A 23,546-nucleotide genomic window follows, 5' to 3' on the forward strand; every position below is an offset into this window, starting at 1 on the left:
ATCGGTGATTTTGGGGCCTGAGTGAGTCTGTACTGGACATGCTTGGGTGATGTGTCCATGCATTGGTGTTACATACAGGGCTGGGTTTTGGGATGTGTGGGTTGTGTTGGTGGGGTATCCGTGGGTTGTTGGGGTGATGGGAGTGAGGGTAAAGGTGGGAGTATGTGAGGGCATGCAGGTGTGGTGGGGAGGATAAGGTAGTAAAGATTTGCCTTACCAGAGTCCAGTCCTCCTGCTACTCTTGCGAGGCCCTCAGGATGCAGTATTGCCAAGACCTGCTCCTCCCATGTTAGTTGTGGGGGAGGAGGTGGTGGTCCACCGCCAGTCCTCTGTACAGCAATCTGGTGTCTGGAGACCACGGAATGCACCTTCCCCGTAGGTCGTTCCACCTCTTCCTGATGTCATCCCGTGTTCTTGGATGCTGTCCCACTGCGTTTTCCCTGTCAACAATTCTGCGCCATAGCTCCATCTTCCTTGCAATGGATGTCTGTTGCACCTGTGATCCGAATAGCTGTGGCTCTACCCGGACAATTTCCTCCACCATGGCCCCGAGCTCCTCCTCAGAGAACCTGGGGTCTTTGAGGTGCCATGATGTGGTATGGGTGATGTGTGAGGTGTCTGTTGTGATGTGTGAGAGGATGTGTTGTTTGAGGTGCGTGGATGTTGTGTAAGTGATGGTGTTGTGTGTCAGTGGATGGTGGTGTTGTTTTAGGTAGTCTCTCTGGCCTCCTTTCAAATTTCTGGTAGTAAGTGGTTGTGGGTAATGTGGGTGTGTGTTTTATAGTGGGGTGTGTGTGTGTGGGTGGGTGAGGTGTGTGTATCAGGTGTGTGTATTTTGAATTATCCAATGTGGTTGTGTTTTGTAAATGTGTGTGTATTTTGAGCACAACGGTGTGTACCGCCAATGGTTTACCGTGGTTGAAAGACCACCGCGTTGATTCGTGGGTCGTGATAGTGTGGGTGTATTCTTGTTGGCATGACGGTGGAGGTTTTATCGACAGCTTATCACTGACCTTTGGTGTGGCGGACTTGTGGGGATGTCTGTATTGTGGCGGATTCCGAGCTGTGGGTCGTAATACCTGTAGCGGAATTCCACGGCCGCAGTGGTATGTTGGCAGGCTTCGGCACAGCGGTAAGCGGGATTTGCTGCCAGGGTTGTAATGATGGCCTTAGTAACTTTGCACCTAACCTTCAGCAAGTGAAGGTTAGACATATAGGTGACTTATAAGTTACTTAAGTGCAATGATAATGGCTGTGAAATTGTCTGTGCACTATTTCAGGCAGGCTGCAAAGGCAGTCCTGTGTAAGGGTTTGTCTGAGCTCTCTATGGGTGGCAAAATAAATGCTGCAGCCCATATGGATCTCCTGGTACCCCAATGCCCTGGGTACCTAGATACCATATACTAGGGACTTTTAAGGGGTGTCCAGTGTGCCAATTGAAATTGGTAAATGGAGTCCCTGGCCTACAGTGACAGATGTAAAAGCAGAGAGAGCATAAGCACTGAGGTTCTGATTAGTAGAGCCTCAGTGACACAGTTAGGCACTACACAGGCATACACATTAGGCCACAAACTAAGCACTGGGGTCCTGGCTAGCAGAATCCCAGTGGCACACTAAAAACACACTGACACACTCACAAACAGGCCAAAAGTGGGGGGTAACCATGCAAGAAAGAGGCTACTTTCTCACAACGTCACTGGGGCGGTGGCGTCTATGTACTACTCCCGACATCATCACGGCGAGAACGACGCCTGCGGAGCCGACCGACACAACCTGCTGACGCGCAAGGGTATTGCTCAAAGAAAAATCTCCAGATCCAGTCTGACACCTGGGGGAAATTCTAAGGCAAGGAATCTGCAACTAGTATATGTCTCTACCAGATATTTTGTTACCGAAGGTACGTAACTTGTACTTCAGCCTCTATTTTGGATTAATTGTTGAGAATTACTCTGAGGCTTTTGGGCTTCATGGCCTCCTGCATCCTGATGGTGAAGTATGCCAGATGGCATATGCAGACTTTGCAGTGGGACCTATAGTTCTAGTGGGCGCAGGATGAGGGGAATCTTTCCGATATTATCCAGATTTTGGAGGAAACTGCACAAGATCTTCAGTTGTGTCTCTTGAGCAGCAGTTGGTTCAGAGGCAGATCCCTCTTCTTTCCCCAACCAGATCATTGCTGGGATGCATCAGCCATATGATAGAGACAGAGTTGTGAGGGGTCTGTTTTCCGGCGGAGTCAGGGCTCTACATCAGTGTTTTGGAGCTCAGGGCGATCACTTGCATTGAAAGAATTCCTTCCCTCCTCAAAGGGAAAATAGTGCAGGTGTTAATGGAGAACACCACTGCCATATGGTACTGGGAGAGGTGGAGTCTTTGACCCTTTGTCAGGAGGGTCTTTGCCTCGAGACATGGCTTGAACATCCGGGTTTTTCCTGGTGGCTGAAAACGTCTTTGGGTCTCTGAACGCCAGAGCGGACGCACCTATCTGAAAATGCCTGGTTGATCACGAATTGGCGTCTCCTTCCAGAGATGCATACGGTCTCTTTTAGCTGTGGGGAGAGCCTTGGTTAAATGTGTTAGCCTCTGCATAGAGCGTGCAATGTCAGGGGTTCTCTGTGTTGGTATTTCCAAGGCTGCACTTGCTCGGCAATGCTTTTAGTCTCAAGTGGAGCTCAGACCTCCTGTACGCCTTTCCACCCACATCACTTCTGCCCAGAGTTCTCAAGAATGACCGGACCCAAGTAATACTTGTGGCTTCGGACTGGGCACGAAGAGTCTGGTATCCCAAGCTATTGAGCATGGCTATCGATCCTCCGATCAGACTGCCCCTTCAGGAGGATCTTCTGTTGCAGCAGCAGTGGAGTGTTCTCCACCCAAACCTTTCCAGTCTCAGTCATCATGCGTGGAGAATGAAGTGCAGCCGTTGACATCTTTTGACATTCCACCCGGAATCTGCAACGTATTCTTGGCAGCCAGGAGTCCCTCCACCAAAATGGTATACACCTATTGTTGTCATAAATTTGTGACCTAGTGCACAGACAAGTCTGTTGGCCCCTCGGATTATCTTTCTGAGGGCTTTTTTCACAATTGTTCTCTCGGGCTTCTAACTTTAAAAACTGCCTTTCTTGTGACCCCATCTGCCCCCAGGGTGAGCGAGCTTCAGGCATTGTCATCTAAGCCAACCTATCTTTTCATGGATCCTAACAAAGTGGTTCTTTGCACACGGTCTTCCTTTCTTCAGAAAATGATCACACCCTTTCATGTAGGCCAGTCTGTCACCTTGCCTATTTTTTAACGCACCTCCGCATCCTTCTAAGGAAGAAGAGAGGTTCCATCGCCTGGACCCTAAAAGAGCATTGGCGTTCTATCTTGATCGTACCAAAGCGTTTCAGGTGGATGATCAAATCTTTGTCGTTTATGTGGGTGCTAAGAATGGTCAGACAATGCAGAAGAGAACCGTCTCTAGTTGGGTTGTTATGTGGATTAAAATGTGCTACGCATTAGCTAAACAGCAATCCCCAATTTCAGTGTGTTTGACAAACCCCCAGACCATATACTCTTATGGCTACTCTGCACTTACAATGTCTAAGGTTTTGCATAGACGCTGTAGGGGCAGTGCTCATGCACATATACCCTCACCTGTGGTATAGTGCACCCTGCCTTAGGGCTGTAAGGTCTGCTAGAGGGGTGACTTACCAATGCCACAGGCAGTGTGAGGTGGGCATGGCACCCTGAGGGGAGTGCCATGTCGACTTTGTCGTTTTATCTCCACCAGCACACACAAGTTGTGAGGCAATGTGCATGTGCTGAGTGTGGGGTCCCCAGGGTGGCATAAGACGTGCTGCAGCCCTTAGAGACCTTCCCTGACCACAGGGCCCTTGGTACCAGGGGTACCATTTACAAGGGACTTATCTGGGTGCCAGAGCTGTGTCAATTGGGGAGACAAAGCTACAGTTTTAGGGAAAGGACACTGGTGCTGGGGCCTGGTTAGCAGGGTCCCAGCACACTTTCAATCAGAACTAGCATCTACAAAAGGCAAAAGGTTAGGGGGTAACCAAGCCAACAGTGGCATTTTCCTACAATTGTCCATCTTAGTTTTTCCTATTTTAATAATCTCTTAGCTTTAAAAAGCTGAGATTTAAAATTGACAAGCAGGTTTCTGAGTGAGCCTGGATGCTTGCTCATTTATTTGCAGAAATAGTTCCAGTACTTGAAAATAGTTCTACACAACGGAAATCCTTTATTATTTTGCTCTTTACTTCTTGCTTCTGGTGCAGATGTCTGGGCATCTCTGTAGGAGGCTGGCCTGGCTTATAGTGGGTGCCTAATGGTACTTACACCTTGTGCCAGGTCCAGTTATCCCTTATTAGCAGATTAGTAGTGTTCTAGCAGCTTAGGCCGATAGATGTAGCTGTAGCAGAGCAGCTTAGGCTGAACTAGGAGACATGCAAAGCTCCTACTATACCACTTATATCATATAGCACTATATCATAAGAATCACAATACTCAGTTACTAAGAATAAAGGTACTTTATTTTAGTGACAATGTGTCAGAAATATCTCGGAGGATATACTCTCTCAGGAGGTAAGTAAAATACACAAAATGTACACACAAACCAAAATCAGGTTAGTAAACAGTTAGAAAAGTAGTGCAAACACTGTAGAATACAATAGGGTGCAATAGGCCTAGGGGCAAAACATACCATATACTAAAAGTGGAATGCAAACCACTTAGGGACCCCAGGGCTAGTGTAGTGTGTAGAGGGTCGCAGGGAGTGTAAGAAAACACTAAGGGTGTCCAAGATACCCCAACCCAAGACCCTGAAAAGTAGGAGTAAAGTTACCCTACTTCCCCAGAAACATACTAAAGTCGTCCTCGGAGATTCTGCAAAGACAACAACTGACTGCAAAGCACTGAAGACGGATTCCTGGACCTGAGGACCTGTAAAGGAAGGGGCACCAGGTCCAAGAGTCACGAAAGTGTCCGGGGGGGCAGGAACCCACTAAACCCCGGATGAAAGTGCAAAATGGCTGCCTCTGGGTGGAAGAAGCTGAAGATTCTGCAACAACGGATGGTGTCAGGAACTTCTCCTTTGCTCAGAAGATGTCCCACGGCGTGCTGGAGGATACCGAGTTGTTTCCACGCAGAAAGACCGCAAACAAGCCTTGCTAGCTGCAGAGGTCACGGTTGAAGAAAATGGGGCTGCCCGGGCCCAGGAAGGACTAGGAGGTCGCCCCTTGGACGAATAGACCGAGGGGGCGCTCAGCAGCACAGAGAGCCCAAGCAGAAGCAGGCAGCACCCGCAGAAGCACTTGAACAGGCGTTCAAGAAATCTGAGCACGGCGGTCGTCTCAACACTACAAAGGAGAGTCCCACGAAGCTGGTGGTCAAATCAGCGAGTTGAGCAATGCAGGACGGAGTGCTGGGGACCTGGGCTGTGCTGTGCACGAAGGATTCCTTGCAAAAGTGCACAGAAGCCCTAGCAGCTGCAGATCACGCAGTATACAGGATTACTGTCTGGCGTGGAGAAGCAAGGACTTACCTCCTCCAAATTTGGACAGAAGGACCACTGGACTGTTGTGGTCACTTGGATCCAGCTCCTTTGTTACAGGGACCAGGCTCGTCGAGATCAGAGGGGAGCCAGAGGATTGGTAATGTAGAAGTTTGGTGCCTGCGTTAGCAGACGGAAGATTCCATCGACTCACAGAAGATTTCTTCTTGGCTTCCAGTGCAGGGTGAAGGCAGAAAGCCCTCAGAGCATGCACCACCAGAAACAGTCGAGAAAGCTGGCAGGATTGTTGCGGTTTTGCAGGCGTCCTGAAGCAGTCAGCGGTCGATCCTTGGCAGAAGTCGAAGAGAGATGCAGAGGAACTCTGGTGAGCTCTTGCATTCATTATCTCATGAGAAACCCACAGGAGAGACCCTAAATAGCCCTCAGAGGAGGATTGGCCACCTAACCAGGTAAGCACCTATCAGGAGGGGTCTCTGACGTCACCTGCTGGCACTTGCCACTCAGAGGCTTCCATTGTGCCCTCACACCTCTGTATTCAAGATGGCAGAGGTCTGGGACACACTGAAGGAGCTCTGGGCACCACCCCTGGGGTGGTGATGGACAGGGGAGTGGTCCCTCCCCTTTCCTTTGTCCAGTTTCTCGCCAGGGCAGGGGCTGGGGGATCCCTGAACCGGTGTAGACTGGCTTATGCAAGGAGGGCACCATCTTTGCCCTTCAAAGCATTTCCAGAGGCTGGGGTAGGCTACTCCTCCCCAGCCCTTCACACCTATTTCCAAAGGGAGAGGGTGTAACACCCTCTCTGAGGAAATCCTTTGTTCTGCCTTCCTGGGACTGGGTTGCCCAGACCCCAGGAGGGCAGAAGCCTGTCTGTGGGTTGGCAGCAGCGGTAGCTTCCCTGAAAACCCCAGAGAGCTAGTTTGGCAGTGCCCGGGGTCCATGCTGGAGCCCCGGGATGTATGGGATTGGCACCCCAATACCAGATTTGGCTTGGGGGGACAATTACAGGATCTTAGACATGTTACATGGCCATATTCGTAGTTAACATTGTGAAGCTACAAATAGGTATTGACCTATATGTAGTGCACGTGTGTGATGGTGTCCCCGCACTCACAAAGTCCAGAGAACTGGTCCTGAACAATGTGGGGGCATCTTGGCTAGTGCCAGGGTGCCCTCACACTTAGTACCTTTGCACCTAACCTTCACTAAGTGAGGGTTAGACATATAGGTGACTTATAAGTTACTTAAGTGCAGTGTAAAATGGCTGTGAAATAACGTGGGCGTTATTTCACTCAGGCAGCAGTGGCAGTCCTGTGTAAGAATTGTCTGAGCTCCCTATGGGTGGCAAAAGAAATGCAGCCCATGGGGATCTCCTGGAACCGCAATACCATAGGTACGTAGGTACCATATACCAGGGAATTATAAGGGTGTTCCAGTGTACCAATCAGAATTGGTAAAATTGTTCACTAGCCTGCAATGACAATTTTAAAAACAGAGAGAGCATAAGCACTGAGGTTCTGGTTAGCAGAGCCTCAGTGACACAGTTAGGCACCACACATGGAACACATTCAGACTACAACCTATGAGCACTGGGTTCCTGGCTAGCAGGGTCCCAGTGAGATATATAAAACACACTGACAAATAGGGTTTCCACTATGAGCACTGGGGTCCTGGCTAGCAGGATCTAAGTGAGACAGTAAAAACACCCTGACATATACTTTCAAACAGGCCAAAAGTGGGGGTAACAAGGCTAGAAAGAGGCTACCATCCTACAATCTCATCTTAATCTAAATGGTGAACTAATATTTGAGCTAAGGAATGATGCCTCTGTCTAGGTGTTAGGTGTCACAAATGAGATAGTGACCGCTTTGCACCAAAAAATTAAATGTTTGGTGAGTACACTAAGATGATGGGAGTTTTCCACTCATAGCTTTTTTAAGAATAGCCACAATGGTGAATCATTGTTGCAGTCACAGTTGAAGTTTTCATTCCACAATAAGTTCCTACACATCTGGCCTTTTATTTGGCTCCTGCAGACACCTAGTCGACTCAATCCAACAAACTGTTAGCCTTAGCATATGCTTACATTTATAAACCTTTCCAAAGAGAGGGAGAAAAACTTCAAATGATGTACTCAACCATCAGCTTAAGAATCAGTTAACCTTTGTCTTCATTATTGTAATTGAATTTATTAATGGCATTTAAATCTTTTCATAATTTTTTTACCCATATTTTGTTTTCCAGATGTCCTCTTTAATGGAAGATTTGGATCATAAGACCAAAGAAAAAGAACAAGTTCTTGATGAGAAGAAAGAACTTGAAAAAAGGTTGACAGCTGAGGTACAGCAGCTTGAAGAGCGATTATCGGCCAGTGCGTCTACGTTGGAAACAGTTATAGCGGAAAAATGTGCGGCTGTACAGCGTCTTCATGAACTACAAGAGGCTGTCACAGTTTTAACACATGATAAAAATGTGCTGCAGCAAATGCAAGAAAATCTTCAAATGGAGAGGGACCAATTGAGTGAAGATAAGCAAGAGAGATTTAAGCAGGTAAATGGTCTAATAATAGAGGTAGATTGAAATAATATTTTGAATTATGTGTACTTTCCTGCTTATCGTCTTACTTAAATGTAGAGTTGGAGCCTCAATACTTTGCATCACGCACACAGACAACCCAGATCAGCTGTATCATTGCCCCACCTGTGCTGTAGAGATTTCAATACATTGAGCTGTGCTTAGTTTAAAAAAAAAAAAAAAAAAAGTCTGTCCTGGTTACAAATCATGAATTTGTGTTGCTTTGAAATGGTTAAAAAAAAAAGCAGGCTAGCTTTGTAACTTTGCTTTTGCATCCCACCTATAGTCAGTATCCTGGAGTATTCAGATCTTTGGAGTGAATGTTCTATAATCGATACTTCCTGCAGATTCCACCAGACTGTGTCTGAAAACTTTAAGTAGCTCTTCCACTCTGGTTAGCGGATTGGGGGGTGTCGTGGGGGAATGTCAACCATGGAAGAGACACTATGGTGATTGGACCTGTGAAGTGCCCGCACGAATCCCTGCTGTCAGTTTTCTTTTTCTGCGCCCTTTGACACAAATCTCGAGCTTGCTATCTTGCTCTTGAGCTCTCATGAAACTCTTCATGTAAATATGTGCAGTGCAGAGTCTCCTTATCAAATGATCAGGATTCAAGTAATGTAGGGGTTGTAAAGGCAGATAGCTATCATAACTTTTGTGTGATGTGCCTGGGGTTGAATCATGACGCGAAGTTGTGACATTTGCTTTGTTATGCATCTGAATGCCCTTAACATATCCTCCTGGCCTTGGTGCAAGATGATTTAAGGATTGTAGGGAGCAGAGGTCTGGTTGCAGCCACCACCCTTCTATTTGTTGCCTGGTTTTTAGATGCAACTTCGACTGACGTGCACTGGGTTCATGCTAACCCGGTCCCTAGTGCCAGTGTTCCTTCCCTAAAACAAGACACCTAGTCACTTGATCCCCAAGTGACCAGACCCTTCAGACCCTCTCTAAGTCCCTAGTAAATGGTACCCCTGGTATCTAGGGCCTGGGTACGGAAGAGGGCCGCTTGGAGCTGTAGAACAACGTGTGCCACTCTGAGAGACCCAGCACCAAACTTATGCAGACTTCCATTTTAGGCTGCATTTCAAGGTGCTTCCAAAATTGAAAACATGACATGGCACACAGCGTGTGTGCCATGCCCAGAGAACACTGCATGCAATCTATGTAAGTCACCTCTCTAGCAGGCATTATAGCCCTAATGCAGGGTGCATTATATTACATGTGAGGGAATAGCTACATGAGCAGATATGCCCCCTGGTATGTCTTTGTCCCCATGAGAGGATACTGTACTCTTGGAGGCCCAGAACAAAGGCCTACACTGGGCAGAGGTGTGACCTCTCCAGACAGGATGCACATTCCAGGGTGGGGAGCTTCAAAGGCCTTGCTGCTTTTGTAATGCAACCCATGTCTCTCCAGATGGTGGAGGTAACCCACCATTGTCCTGACTCCACTTTTGGCAGCAGCACAGACAGAAACATTTGTTAAATTAGGAAAAGTCACCATTTCAAACCAGTTCTACCCCTAAGGTGGACGATCTGAAGAAGACACTAATTTGTAAATTCCTCCATCTTTGGAAGGAATTAAATCACTAGGATTAGGGTTATGTCCACGTGGACATAGTCATAAGAAGAGTGTAGTCACCCTCAAGGTGGTCAGCCTATTGGCTACCACCTGGCACTCCCTGCGCATCCCTACTTTGAGTATTTAGGTGGCACCCTTGAACCCAGATCCTGACTACCTACGAAAGACAAATAGGTCAACCCCGTAGAAAGGGGAGCAGCTGACCCGCTACCCAGCTCTTCCAGCCTGCCTGCTAACCTCACCAGACTCTGCACAAAAAGACTTGTCCTGCGGCTTCAAGAAACCCAGGAAGCCTGCCTGTCTCCCTTCTAAAAAGACTCGGAGTCCTGTGAGTAGCAGACCTGCTCAGCAACAAAATGTTCAGCAAGGACTCTGCAGCCAGGAAATCAGACAACTGTAGAGTCCTCTGCATCTTCTGACTACCTCTACCCAGTGAGAAGCCTGCCTACAGGGCTCCCCAGCTGTCCTGAGTTGCAGTCCACCTGAATGTCACCTGTCCTGGACTCATCAAAGTCTCCTGCAGCCCCTGCATGCAGGCCCCCTCTCCCACATACTTGTGGACAGAGAAAGTCTGACAGCTGCAGCAGCCACTGCACCCCAGACCCCAGCTGAGGTGGGCCATTGGTGCCAACAACATTCCCCAGCTCCTAGGAGCTCAAGTCTATCCTGGGTCCACCCCTGCCGGACTACCCCATGATGCCTGCAGCCTCAACATACAGGCCGCCCTGGACGCGAGTGCTCCTGGACGTGAAAACCTGATGCCTAAGGACACCCCTTCATCTGTCGCTCCAGGGCACAGAAGAGGACCAAAGGTCCACCTATGTCCCCGAGAACACCAAAGTCTACTACCTATCTGTTTGTTGTTCCTTACTGGCTTCCCAGCCAGAGCCTGCAGCCTGTCTTTACGGGGGGTAGGCTCCCTTAGGAAACCGTTGGGCACCCGATGCCTTACTGCACCTCTGCACCCGGACACCCCAGCGCTGCCAAGTGTGACCAACTGGTATGGTTCTGATCATTACCCAGTACTTAACTTTAAGTCCCTGAGATTGGCTTCGTAGGTTGTTGTTAACCCTGTTTTCCTCCATAGGATAACATTGAGATAACTATGAAAATTGCACTGTCTGTTTCTGAAACTGAAAAGTCTTTATGCTTAAAAGTCTACCTGATTACGAAGTTATTGGATTGGAATCAGATATAAAAAAAATTTATTTTTCTAAATTGGTCTCAAATGTATTCTTTCAGTGTCTCATTTATTGCCTCTCAGTACAACAAATGCTTAGCACTACCCTCTGATAAGCCTAACTGATCACCCACACTACCAAAAATAGAGCATTAGTCCGATCTACTTTTGCCTCTGCAATACCAGCTGGAGATCCAGTAGACCCTTTGCGCAATGTACGTCATTTTAGTGCACTATATAGAGAGCCAGCTTCTTCAATGATAAACATCAAACTAGATGCCTCTCCCAGTAAAGATCTAAATCCCCTTCATTCCCTTTCTCCCCATCCTTCTCATTCTTCCAGTTTTTTCAGAGAAAAAAAGCCACAAACCTAAGGAAAAAAAGCAACATCGTTCTTCCTCTAAAAAAAAAAGAAAAAGAAGATACATTGTTCTTCCTCTTAAAAAAATAAAATAAATTTTCTGAGGCATTCTCTGCATTCTTCGGAGTCCTCATCCAAAATGAAGTTGATGTGGTCAGGAAGCCATATTTTGCACTGCTTCAGTAACCCATGCTGCCTCAGCAATACCTACTGAGTTCTCGGCTCATAGTGCTGATCTACGTTCTTTCTCGGAGCTTGGTATTTTCAGGCCGGCAGCACTCATCTGAAGTGCCTTTGGGCTCCAAAGGACCTTTTGGGACTTTGTTTTGGTTCATGCCGATGAGTCCTCCCTGGTGCTGTTCTGCCACTTTGTTCCTTTGACGCAAAATGAAATGGGACTGTCTCCCGCCAGCCAATCTTTCTCCATGAGTACAGCCAGAGCCTAATCCTAGGCCACCGACACAGATTGTGACGCTGTTAGGGCAGACTCCAGCAGCCCAGATACCAGTATAACTGGACACTTCTGTAGAATACCTCCCCCCAAATTGTCAAGGGATTGTTTAGAGGTCTAGGAGTGAGGTGCCACACTGATGAACGGAAGAACGGTTCATGAAAGAGCACTGGGAACTGTATTGGTGAACCCTGCACACAATCTCCAAGTTAGATTCTGACCCATTCAACCTGCTTGAGATTGTTTATCCAACAGAGAGGACAGCGGTGAGTCATAACGGATAAGTTACTTACCTGTAAATCCTAGTTCTCTTCCAGGGGTATCCTCATCAAAGTCATAAACATTGAATATTCCCGCCCTTGTGCGGGGACCCCGGAGCATACATCAAATACACACATATAAAGTATGAAATATGCACGAAAAATATATAGCATTTTTAGTAGACATATCTTTCATACTAAACTCATATATACATGTGTAAAACGGCAATGCAGGCTATAATCATAAACAGGCTAAAATGCTTTATTTCTATGAAGTTTTTTTTTTTTTTTTAATAATCAAAATTACAATAGAGAATAAATATCTACCCAAGCCCCCAAAACTGTGCTTAGGGGAATAAGCAGTAGTAATCACTAGAGAAAAAACTACATTGAAAAACAATGGAGCATTCTTAGCCAATAGGCTGCATGCAGGTTAACACAGGAGAACCATAAAAACTTTGGCACCGTGCCTTTAAGACCCTGAGCACCTCCAGTATCCCACCATGCCTCAGGGGTGAAGGAGAGGTGACAGTTGGTTCACAGTTAGGTCAGTACTTTTTTACAGTGATAATCTGTGTAACGGATTCAAAAGACAGTCTGTCCTGCACTTCTAGGAGACGTGCGTCCGGGGAGGAGGGAGGGTTGTTTATGACTTTGATGAGGATACCCCTGGAAGAGAACTAGGATTTACAGGTAAGTAACTTATCCTTCTCTTCCAGGGGATCCTCATCAATAGTCATAAACATTGAATAGATTAGCAAGCCCATCCCCAAACACTGCGGACTGTCTAATAGAAGTGCAGGAATAGATATGTATCATGCAAATAAATTTCTCAAAGAGGCCTGCCCCACTTGGGCATCTGCTCTCGCATCTGAGTCCAAACAGTAATGTCTAGTAAATGTATGTACAGACTTCCATGTAGCAGCCTTACAAATCTCAGATATTGGAACATTGTTAAGGAGGGCAGCAGTAGCCGCTTTTCCCCTTGTGGAATGCGCTTAAGGTCTACCTAGAAGTTGTTTGTTAGCCGACTGGTAAGCATTAACAATACAAGAAACTATCCATCTTGATATTGTTCGTTTAGATGCTGCCTCTCCTGTCCTCAAATGACCATAATTTACAAACAAATGGTTGGAATGTCTAATCAGTTTTGTTTTATCCAAATAAAATTTCAACACTCTTTTCAAATCTAGGGAGTGCAACGCCTTCTCCGCCGGAGTCTCCGGATTGGGGAAGAAAGTTGGTAAAGAGATAGTCTGATTGATGTGGAATTCTGACACCACCTTCGGTAGGAATGATGGGTGAGTTCGCAGAACCACTCTATTGTCGTGAAAAACAGTGTACGGTTCTTTGGAAGACAAAGCCTGAATTTCACTGACCCTCCTTGCGGAAGTAATGGCTACCAAAAAAGCTGTCTTCCACGTAAGGTGTTGCAAAGAGGCTTTGTGTATAGGTTCGAAAGGAGGGCCCATAAGTTTTGACAATACTATGTTCAGTTCCCATGGAGGAGAGGGTCTCCTAATGGGCGGAAAAACTTTTTTCAAAACTTCTAAGAAATCCTTGACTACTGGTTTCGTAAAGAAGGATTCCTGGGAAGGTGACTTCGATAGGCTGTAATGGCAGACAAATGTACCTTAATAGATGGTACCTGCAGACCGGACTTTGCCAGATGAAGTAAGTACGATAATATGACATCCTCCTTATCCCGTATGGGATTGTGACCTTGTTGACAGCACCATATGTAGAACCTCTTCCACTTAAAAGCGTAAGAACGCCGCGTGGAAGGCCGTTTGGATTCTTTCAAGATGTTCATGCACTCCTGCAAGAGCCCTAGGTGCCCATATTGCAGGAATTCAGGAGCCATGCTGTCAAGCTCAAAGAGGGTAGGTTGGGATGCAGAACCCTGCCCTCCATCCTGCTCAGAAGATCCGGTCTGCACGGCAGCCTCCTGTGAGGTTGTTCCGATAGGTTGAGGAGATCTGTGTACCAGAATTGACGGGGCCATTGCGGTGCTATGAGAATCATTCTGGTGCTGGATCTGTAAAGTTTGTTGATCACAACCGGTATGAGGGGAATCGGTGGAAAGGCGTAGAGAAATATCCCTGACCAGTCGATCAACAGGGCATTCCCTCGAGATCCCGGACGGTAGAACCTGGATGCGAAGTCTGGGCATTTCTTGTTTACTTCGTCCGTGAAGAGATCCAATTGAGGCCGACCCCATAGAGTGAAGATGACTTCGACGACTTCGCCGCGTAGGACCCAATCGTGGGCGTCCTCTAGGTGTCTGCTCAGGAAATCTGCTTCCACGTTTTGTTGACCTGGCAGGTGAACCGCTGTAAGTGACATTCCTCTGGCCAGGAGCCAATGCCATATTGTTTGGGACTCTCGAGATAGGGGTAGGGATCTCGTTCCCCCGTCTGTTCAGATAATACATTATTGTTGTATTGTCCGTTTGTATTAGGAGAGATTTCCCCTGAATCAATGGAGCAAAAGACTTGAGAGCCAGATGGACCGCTCTGAGCTCCAGTAGATTGATGTGGTGGTACTTTTCGTTGTCGGACCACAGGCCCTGAGCTTGAAGGGGACCCAGATGAGCCCCCCATCCCTGAAGAGACGCATCCGTTACCAGAATGTCGGATGGAATTACCTGGTGAAACGGAGCTACTGACAGGTTAGGTCTGTGCATCCACCATTGCAATGACTGACGTGCCGCTATTGGTAGCCGCACTCTGTCCTCCCAGCGACCTGTCCTTTGGCTCCAGTTATTCTCCAGCGCCTCTTGGAGGGTCCTCGTGTGCAGCCTGGCATTTGGGACAATGAAAATGCATGATGCCATGGAGCCCCGCAGAGATGTCACCTGACGGCCGTCGGTGCGTCGGATTTTAACAGGTCTTGACACTTCCTCTTTGTTGATAATAGTCGTTCCTCCGAAGGATACACTCTTTGGAGCTCTGTGTTTAGTATAGCTTCCAGGTAGTGGAGGTTCTGTGCTGGAATCAAGGTGGACTTTTGGTAGTTGACTGGAAGACCTAGAGAGTCGAAAACCTTGAGCACAATGTCGCGATGGCTTCTCGCCTGATCCGGAGAGGAAGCTTTCAGTAACCAGTCGTCTAGGTATGGGTAGACGAAGATTTTTTGTTTTCGAAGATGTGCCGCTACCACTGCCACACATTTCGAGAAGACGCGAGTTGCAGATTTCAGGCCGAATGGTAGTACTCTGAACTGATAGTGCTGTGAGGCTATCTGGAAGAGCAAGAATTTCCGATGCTTGGGAGCTATCGGGATGTGAAAATATGCATCCTGCAGGTCGATAGAGCACATCCAGTCTCCCTGATGTAGTTGCGGGAAAATCTGGTGAAGAGCCAGCATCCTGAACTTCTGTTTCCTTATGTACTTGTTCAGCAGCCGTAAGTCCAGAATTGGTCTGAAAACGCCGTCTCGGCCTTTTTTCGCCACTAGAAAATAACGGGAGTAAACCCCCTTTCCTCTGTGCGCTAGTGGAACCTTTTCTATTGCTTTCTTTCGTAAGAGGGTGAGAGCCTCTTTGCGCAGCAGGTTGAGATGAGATGGGTTGCATTTGGCTGGTGGCAAACGCGGTGGAGGTTGTCTGAAAAGAAGAGAGTAGCCATTTTCGACAATGTTGAGCACCCATTTGTATTTTGTGATAGAGTGCCACTTGTGCAGAAAATCTGTCATACTCCCGCCCCCCCCCCCCCCCTCACCCCCCCCCCCCCCCCCCCCCCCCCCCCCCCCCCCACCCACCGGAGTGGTGTACAGTGTCGAGGGAAGCGAGATTTCATTTTTTTGGTCGACGCTTTTGGTGTGGACTGCTGAGGTCTACTTGACCCTCGTTCCCTTGTGTCCTTACGAGCCTGAAAAAGAGGGCGTCCCTGCCTTTGTTGTGGCCTCTGGGACCAGTGAGGGGTTTGAACCCTCTGCTGGAAAGGGCGCCTGTCATAAGGCCTATACCTCCGCCTGAAGTCCTTCTTCCTCTCCAGGCCTACTGCCCTCATGGTGTCCACCTCGGTCTTCATGCGTGCCATTTCTTCATCCGTATGGGTACCAAACAGCGAGCTCCTGTTGAATGGGAGATTTAAGATGCCCTGTTGAGCTTCCTGTTTTAAACCGGTCAGCCTCAGCCAGGAAGACCTTCTTGCACAGATTCCATGTGCGTACCCATGCGCAGCTAGGATACCAGACATCCCTCTTGCAGGATTTCTTGAAAGTCCTGTCTGTCTTCCCTGGGCAACTTTTCTGTGAACCTGTTGAGGGAGTCCCGCAGAGAACGGTCATACCTGCCCAGGAGTGCAGAAGCGCTGGAGACCTTCATTACAGATGCTGCCGTGCCGCACATTTTTCTCCCCAGAGAGTCTAGATGCCTGCTCTCTTTGTCCGGTGGGTCCGTTGAGGATGATGCCACCGAGTGGGTTTTTCGGGCTGCGGCCAATATTACTGAGTCCGGTGGCGGATCTGTTCTTAAGAATAAAGCGTCCTGTTCAGGCGCTTTATATTTTTTCAGAATCCCAGCCGGAGCAGATTTGAGGGTGGCTGGCGCCAAAAAAGTGTCCATGGTTGGCTGCAACAGACCAGGCACTAGAGGCAGTAGCTTTTTTGAAGCTGTTCTATGTTGTAGAGTCTCAAAAACGACTGACGAGGAGGTAGATGGTTCTGGAACCTCTATATTTAACTTCTGCGCTCCCCTTAAAAGTACCTCCTTACAAGTGGTGATGTCATCCACCGGTGAGACCCGAGCTGGTGGAGAGTCTGTTGAAGTGGGGGAGTAACGTCCGACAGATGATCCTGACGAGGACCAAGAGGGTGATCTTCTGTGTCTTGATCTTGACCTAGATCGTCATTGAGAACGTGACCTGCTGCGAGACGCTGTAACAGAGCGCCCAGGCCTCGTGGTCGGTTGGCGCGGAGCAGAACTAGCCCGTCCTGTCCGCGCTGTCGGTGATGGTGTTCTGGGAAGAGAGGCAGTAGGAGAGTACATTCGTGAGTACTGCGAATCCGGGGAGGCCGCTGGTCTATTAAGGCTCTCCAACCATCTTGGTGATAAGTTGATGGGTGAAACGTGCCCGGATGATGCCGCTCTCGAGCGAGATGAATCGCTCCGTATGGAGACCACTGGCGATGGAGCAGCCTTGTCTGCTGGAGGGAGGCGATGTTCTACTCCCTGCGAGACAGGTAAAACCTGTGCCGACGTCGATGGCTGTGCCAACGTCGAAGGCCGTGCCGATGTCGAAGGCCGTGCCGACAGTTGTTCTTGCCTCGATGTTGAGTGTCTTGACGTCGAATGGCGATCTCTGGACCTCGACCTACCCGCCGTCGTGTGCCTCGACGTGGAGCATTGGGAGGCCGATGGCGGATGTCACTCTTGCCGCCGTGGCGATTTTGACGCCGTGTCTCTTGACGTCGGGGGGGGCGTGAGATCTTTGGCGGCGAACGAGCACGCCGGTGATGGCTCAATGTCGATCGGCGGGCTGCCGTCGACGGAGATATGCCCCTGCGATGGCCATGTTCCCTCGACGTCGTATCCTTCGTCGGGCGGGTCGCCGTCGAATGCGATCTATGGTGGTGAGATGGTGGCAGCGACGACGTCGACGGGGAACAAACAGGGACTTTCCTACCTGCTGACGTCGACCTGGCCATTCTCTCCTGAGAGTGGCCTGTTGGCTGCCTGGGAAGCGAAGAGGATGATGTTTTCTGCCTCTCGTGAAGCCCATGAAGCCTGATCTTTTCTGTCCTTCAGAGTCCTCTTTGACATATTCTTGCAGTGTTTGCAAGTGTCAGGGCAGTGACTCTGAGGCAGGCACACAATACAAAGAGTGTGTGGATCTGACTGGGCCTTCTTCCCACAAGAAGGGCATTTGACAAAAAGGGAAGGCATTTTTCTGTCAGGAAAAAGCTGCCAAACTCAGACAATGATGTTAGATGTTGAGTAAAACAGGAAAAAACGCTGTTTTAAAGTATTTTTCTGAGAAAAACTCAGAAAAACTGAGAGCTCAATGCTCCAGGATCCTCTCAGAAGAAGCCGGAAAAAAGAACTGTACTAACTGTGAACCAACTGTCACCTCTCCTTCACCCCTGAGGCATGGTGGGATACTGGAGGTGCTCAGGGTCTTAAAGGCACGGTGCCAAAGTTTTTATGGTTCTCCTGTGTTAACCTACATGCAGCCTATTGGCTAAGAATGCTCCATTGTTTTTCAATGTAGTTTTTTCTCTTTTTTCTCTAGTGATTACTACTGCTTATTCCCCTAAGCCCAGTTTTGGGGGCTTGGGTAGATATTTATTCTCTATTGTAATTTTGATTATAAAAAAACAAAAAAAACAAAAACTTCATAGAAATAAAGCATTTTAGCCTGTTTATGATTATAGCCTGCATTGCTGTTTTACACATGTATATATGAGTTTAGTATGAAAGATATGTCTACTAAATGCTATATATATGTACGTTCTCGGCGAGTAGCGTTTAACCGCCAAATCCGTAGAGTACGTCCCTGGCGCTTCAGGGCGTAGACCACATCCATGGCGGTGACGGTCTTTCTCTTGGCGTGCTCGGTATAGGTGACGGCGTCCCGGATGACGTTCTCCAGGAAAACCTTCAGCACACTGCGGGTCTCCTCGTAGATGAGGCCGGAGATGCGCTTGACACCGCCGCGGCGAGCCAGGCGGCGAATGGCGGGCTTGGTGATGCCCTGGATGTTGTCGCGGAGCACCTTCCTGTGCCTCTTGGCACCGCCTTTGCCGAGCCCCTTTCCTGCGTCCAGACATGCTCTCTTCTCGGTCGAAGCAGAAATAAAAAACTATATATATATTTTTCGTGCATATTTCATACTTTATATGTGTGTATTTGATGTATGCTCTGGGGTCCCCGCACAAGGGCGGGAATATTCAATGTTTATGACTTTGATGAGGATCCCCTGGAAGAGAATTATTGCCTCCCACATCCATTGCTAGAGCTCACTATTTGGATCTAAGGAATGTGTGGGTCCTGGACTTGTCACAGGAAACTGAGCTGGAGGTTCATCATGGCCTCCCCCTACTGAGGTTTTTTCCCACTCCTTTATACCCAAAGCAGCAGAAGTCCTAGACCTCTCATTGCCCTTTGTAAGGAGCACAAGTATCCTGCTATCAGAGGTAGCTGTTAGAGACTACCAGCCACAGATTCCTTACCTTAGGTTTATCCTCAGGTGTCAGACTTGGGGATAGTGTAGGTGGCTCTAGATAACCAGAACTCTTATAGGGGTAGCTGTGAAGAGCGGCTAAGTCTTATCCAAGAGGGTGTAAAGTGGTTGCAAATATCCCTCAGGTCAGTCAGTGAAGAACACACGTGAAAGAATCACAGAGGTAAGAAACAAACAGGTGTTCGGAAAATATGTAATTACAGATTTTTATTAGAACACACTATAGAACTAACTTTAGTATATCTCCTAATGAGAGATATGGTCGTCACAAATATACTTAGTAACAAGCAAGTAACGGAGTTAAATAACATAGGCTCCTATTGTGGGGATAAACCATATACTAAAACAAGCATTTGCAATTTAATAGGTCTTGCATTTGCTTGAATTAGAGCTATTGCCATTGTAAATTCATAACTGGACTTTTCTTGCCACATAAATTCGTCAACCCTGCCTTATAATTTGGTCTTTTCCTGCCACGTAATTCTAGAGGCCGTGCATATAACTAAAACACATACCATGTGTAATTTGTTTAAATTTACCCCATATTTCTTTGAGTAACGGTTTAAAACAGTGAGCAGGGTTTTTTCTCTTCAGGTTTCTGAGCTGTGCTGATGTAAAGGATGCTCTGGGTTGCTCTGTGTTACATGAATTTACTTTACACACTGTATGCATACCAAACAAGCACTGGACTCTGGGATAAGCCATCGCGGTTCCAGGGGTTTAGTGCCACTAAGAGGCGCTGTGACGTGAAGCACTACTTACTCCAGTATTGGAACTTTCATAGATTCACATGCTTGAATCCTTCCCCGTCGTCGAGATGGGAGCCCCCTGTATATCAAAACAACTATACACACAAGCTACTGCAATGAAAAAAGGCCTAAAGTCTTTCACTTTAGTAGCCTATCGTTATCACTATGAGTAAAAGGACCAAAGCAAGGCCCAGCCAATCAGGCTTCCCCTCTCTCTAGAACCCTCCTGAGAGGAGCTCCCTTCCCTCAGATTTTCTACCACACGTCGTGCTAGGGAGTCTCCATTGAGCTCTGCTCAGTCAACTCTTCAGAGAAGTTCATTTTTTCTTCAAGTAAGGTGTCATCTTCTTAAGAGAATTCATCATGTCTGATAAAGAAAAGAAAATCCTTTTCAGAGCCTGTAAGACCTTTGGGAAGAAAACACTTCACTTTGAGGACCCACACAAGGACTTTGTTTATTGCCTCTACCCATGTGACCAAAGACTGCAAGGTTTCCAGGACCTTTTCCAACAAAACCCTCAAAGACAGAGAGGGTAGGCTACTAATTTGACTCCAGAAGTTGAAGTCAAGATCTAATCCAGTGTCTGGTTCTGACAGTGAGGAATCTACATAAATGCACAGTACACTGTTCCAGGGAAGAAATGGATAAAAGCACAGGGTGATCCTAGTGTCAGAAGCACAAGCCCTCACACATCCAATTGGATGTTGTAGGAGGCTGGCCTGGCTCATAGTGGGTACCTTGTGGTACTTACACCATGTGCCAGGTCCAGTTATCCCTTATTAGTAGATGAGGTGTTCTAGCAGCTTAGGCTGATAGAGGTAGCTATAGCAGAGGAGCTTAGGTTGAACTAGGAGACATGCAAAGCTCCTACTATACCACTTATATCATATAGCACTTTATCATAAGAAACACAATACTCAGAGTTACTAAGAATAAATGTACTTTATTTTAGTGACAATGTGCCAAAAATATCTGAGGATGTACTCTCTTAGGAGGTAAGTAAAATACACAATTATACACACAAACCAAGAATCAGGTAAGTAAAACACTTAGAAAAGTAGTGCTAACACTGTAGAACACAATAGAATGCAATAGGAGAAAATAGGCCTGGGGCAACACAAACCATATACTCCAAAAGTGGAAAGCGAACCACAAATGGACCCCAGGCCTAGTGTAGTGTGTAGTGTGTAGAGGGTTGCTGGGAGTGTAAGAAAACACTAAGGGTGTCCAAGATACCCCACCCCAAGACCCTGAAAAGTAGGAGTAAAGTTACCCTACTACCCAGGAGCCCACTAAACCCCGGATGAAGGTGCAAAAAGGCTGTCTCCGGGTGGAAGAAGCCGAAGATTCTGCTATAACGGAAGGTGCCAGGAACTTCTCCTTTGGTCAGAAGATGTCTCACGGCGTGCTGGAGGATGCAGAGTTGTTTCCTCGAGGAAAGACCGCAAACAAGCCTTGCTAGCTGCAAGAGTCGCGGTTGAAGATTATGGGTGCTGTCAGGGCCCAGGAAGGACCAGGAGGTCACCCCTTGGAGGATGAGACAGAGGGGGTGCTCAGCAACAGAGCCCACGCAGAAGCAGGCAGCACCCACAGAAGCACTTGAACAGGCTTTCAAGAAATCTGAGCACAGCAGTCGTCTCAGCACAACAAGAGAGGGTCCCAAGAAGTCTGAGTCCAACTCAGCGAGTTGGGCAATGCAGGACGGAGTGCTGGGGACCTGGGCTATGCTGTGCACAAACGAAGTCTTGCAAAAGTGCACAGAAGCCCTAGCAGCTGCAGATCACGCAGTACACAGGATTACTGTCTGGCGTGGGGCGGCAAGAACTTACCTCCACCAAATTTTGACAGAAGGGCCACTGGACTGTCGGGGTCACTTGGATCTAGCTCCTATGTTCCAGGGACCACGCTGGTCAAGATGAGAGGAGACCCAGAGGACCGGTAATGCAGAAGTTTGGTGCCTGCGTTAGCAGGGGAAAGATTCCATTGACCCACGGGAGATTTCTTCTTGGCTTCCAGTGCAGGGTGAAGGAAGACAACCCTCATGCACCACCAGGAAACAGTTGAGGAAACCTGCATGATGAGGCTCTACAATGTTGCTGGTAGTCTTCTTCGAAGAGAGAAGTGCAGAGGAACTCTGAGCTCTTGCATTTATCTGAAGAGAAACCCACAGGAGAGACCCTAAATAGCCCTCAGAAGGATTGGCTACCTAAGCAGGTAAGAGCCTATCAGGAGGGGTCTCTGACGTCACCTGCTGCCACTGGCCACTCAGTGGTGTCCATTGTGCCCTCACACCTGTGCATTCAAGATGGCAGAGGTCTGGGACACACTGGAGGAGCTCTGGGCACCACCCCTGGGGTGGTGATTGACAGGGGAGTGGTCACTCCCCTTTCCTTTGTCCAGTTTCACACCAAAGCAGGGGCTGGGGGCTCCCTGAGCCGGTGCAGACTGGTTTATGCAAGGAGGGCACCATCTGTGCCCTTCAAAGCATTCCCAGAGGCCTGGAGAGGCTACTCCTCTCAGGCCTTTCACACCTATTTCCAAAGGTAGAGGGTGTAACAGCCTCTCTGAGGAAATCCTTTGTTCTGCCTTTCTGGAACTGGTCTGCAGAGGCCCCAGGGGGCATAAACCTGTCTGAGGGTTGGCAGCAGCGGTAGCTGCAAAGAAAACCCCAGAGAGCTAGTTTGGCAGTACCCGGGGTCCATGCTGGAGCCCCCAGAATGGTATTGGGGGGACAATTCCATGATCCTAGACACGTTACATGCCATGTTCGGAGTTAGCATTGTGAATCTACACATAGATATTGACCAATATGTAGTTAACGTGTGTAATGGTGTCCCCAAACTCAAAGTCCGAGGAAATTGCCCTGAACAATGTGGGGCTACCTTGGCTAGTGCCAGGGTGCCCTCACACTTAGTAACTTTGCACCTAACCTTCACTAAGTGGGGGTTTGACATATAGGTGACTTATAAGTTACTTAAGTGCAGTGTAAAATGGCTGTGAAATAACGTGGACGTTACTTCACTCATGCTGCAGTGGCATGCCTGGGTAAGAATTGTCTGAGCTCCCTATGGGTGGCAAAAGAAATGCTGCAGCCCATAGGGATCTCCTGGAACCCCAATACCATGGGTACCTAGGTACCATATACTAGAGAATCATAAGGGTGTTCCAGTGTGCCAATCAGCATTGGTACAAATTGTCACTAGCCTGCAGTGACAATTTTAAAAGCTGAGAGAGCATAAACACTGAGGTTCTGGTTAGCAGAGCCTCAGTGATACAGTTAGGCAAGGAACACATATAAGCCACAAACTTATGAGCACTGGGGTCCTGGCTAGCAGGATCCCAGTGAGATAGTAAAAACACCCTGACATACAATCACACACAGGCCAAAAGTGGGGGTAACAACGCTGTGGGGGTAACAGATGTCATGCTTCATCATAGGGCATGCTCCTCGTCAGACCGGCGCTGCAATGTTTGACGGGCTCCCCATAAAGTAGGCTTCTTGCCAGAGGTCTTTTACAGTGCCTTGAAAGATGGAAAGCTGGACACTGCCGCCTTACAACATCAAAAAGGAGGGCAGAAAAGGATTGAAATTGCCACAGAACCCCTCTAGCCATCATAACTTTATTGAATCAGACTAAGGTTGAGACCAAGATTAAAAAGAAAACGGATGGAGTGTCTTGAGTTAATGCT

General features: G+C 47.9%; 1 protein-coding gene across 5 annotated transcripts in view; it reads left to right on the forward strand.

Moving 5' to 3' along the window:
- The window catches only part of CENPE (centromere protein E), a 1,295,748-nt gene that overhangs the window by 658,499 nt on the left and 613,703 nt on the right, over window positions 1-23,546 (forward strand). For all 5 annotated transcript variants that reach the window (XM_069241483.1, XM_069241500.1, XM_069241509.1 and 2 more), the window contains one exon: window positions 7,754-8,059. In XM_069241483.1, the coding sequence (XP_069097584.1) occupies window positions 7,754-8,059 (306 nt within the window). The remainder of the gene's footprint in view (window positions 1-7,753; window positions 8,060-23,546) is intronic.

This window comes from Pleurodeles waltl, chromosome 1_2 (assembly GCF_031143425.1).
Source record: "Pleurodeles waltl isolate 20211129_DDA chromosome 1_2, aPleWal1.hap1.20221129, whole genome shotgun sequence".
NCBI classification, from domain to species: domain Eukaryota; kingdom Metazoa; phylum Chordata; class Amphibia; order Caudata; family Salamandridae; genus Pleurodeles; species Pleurodeles waltl.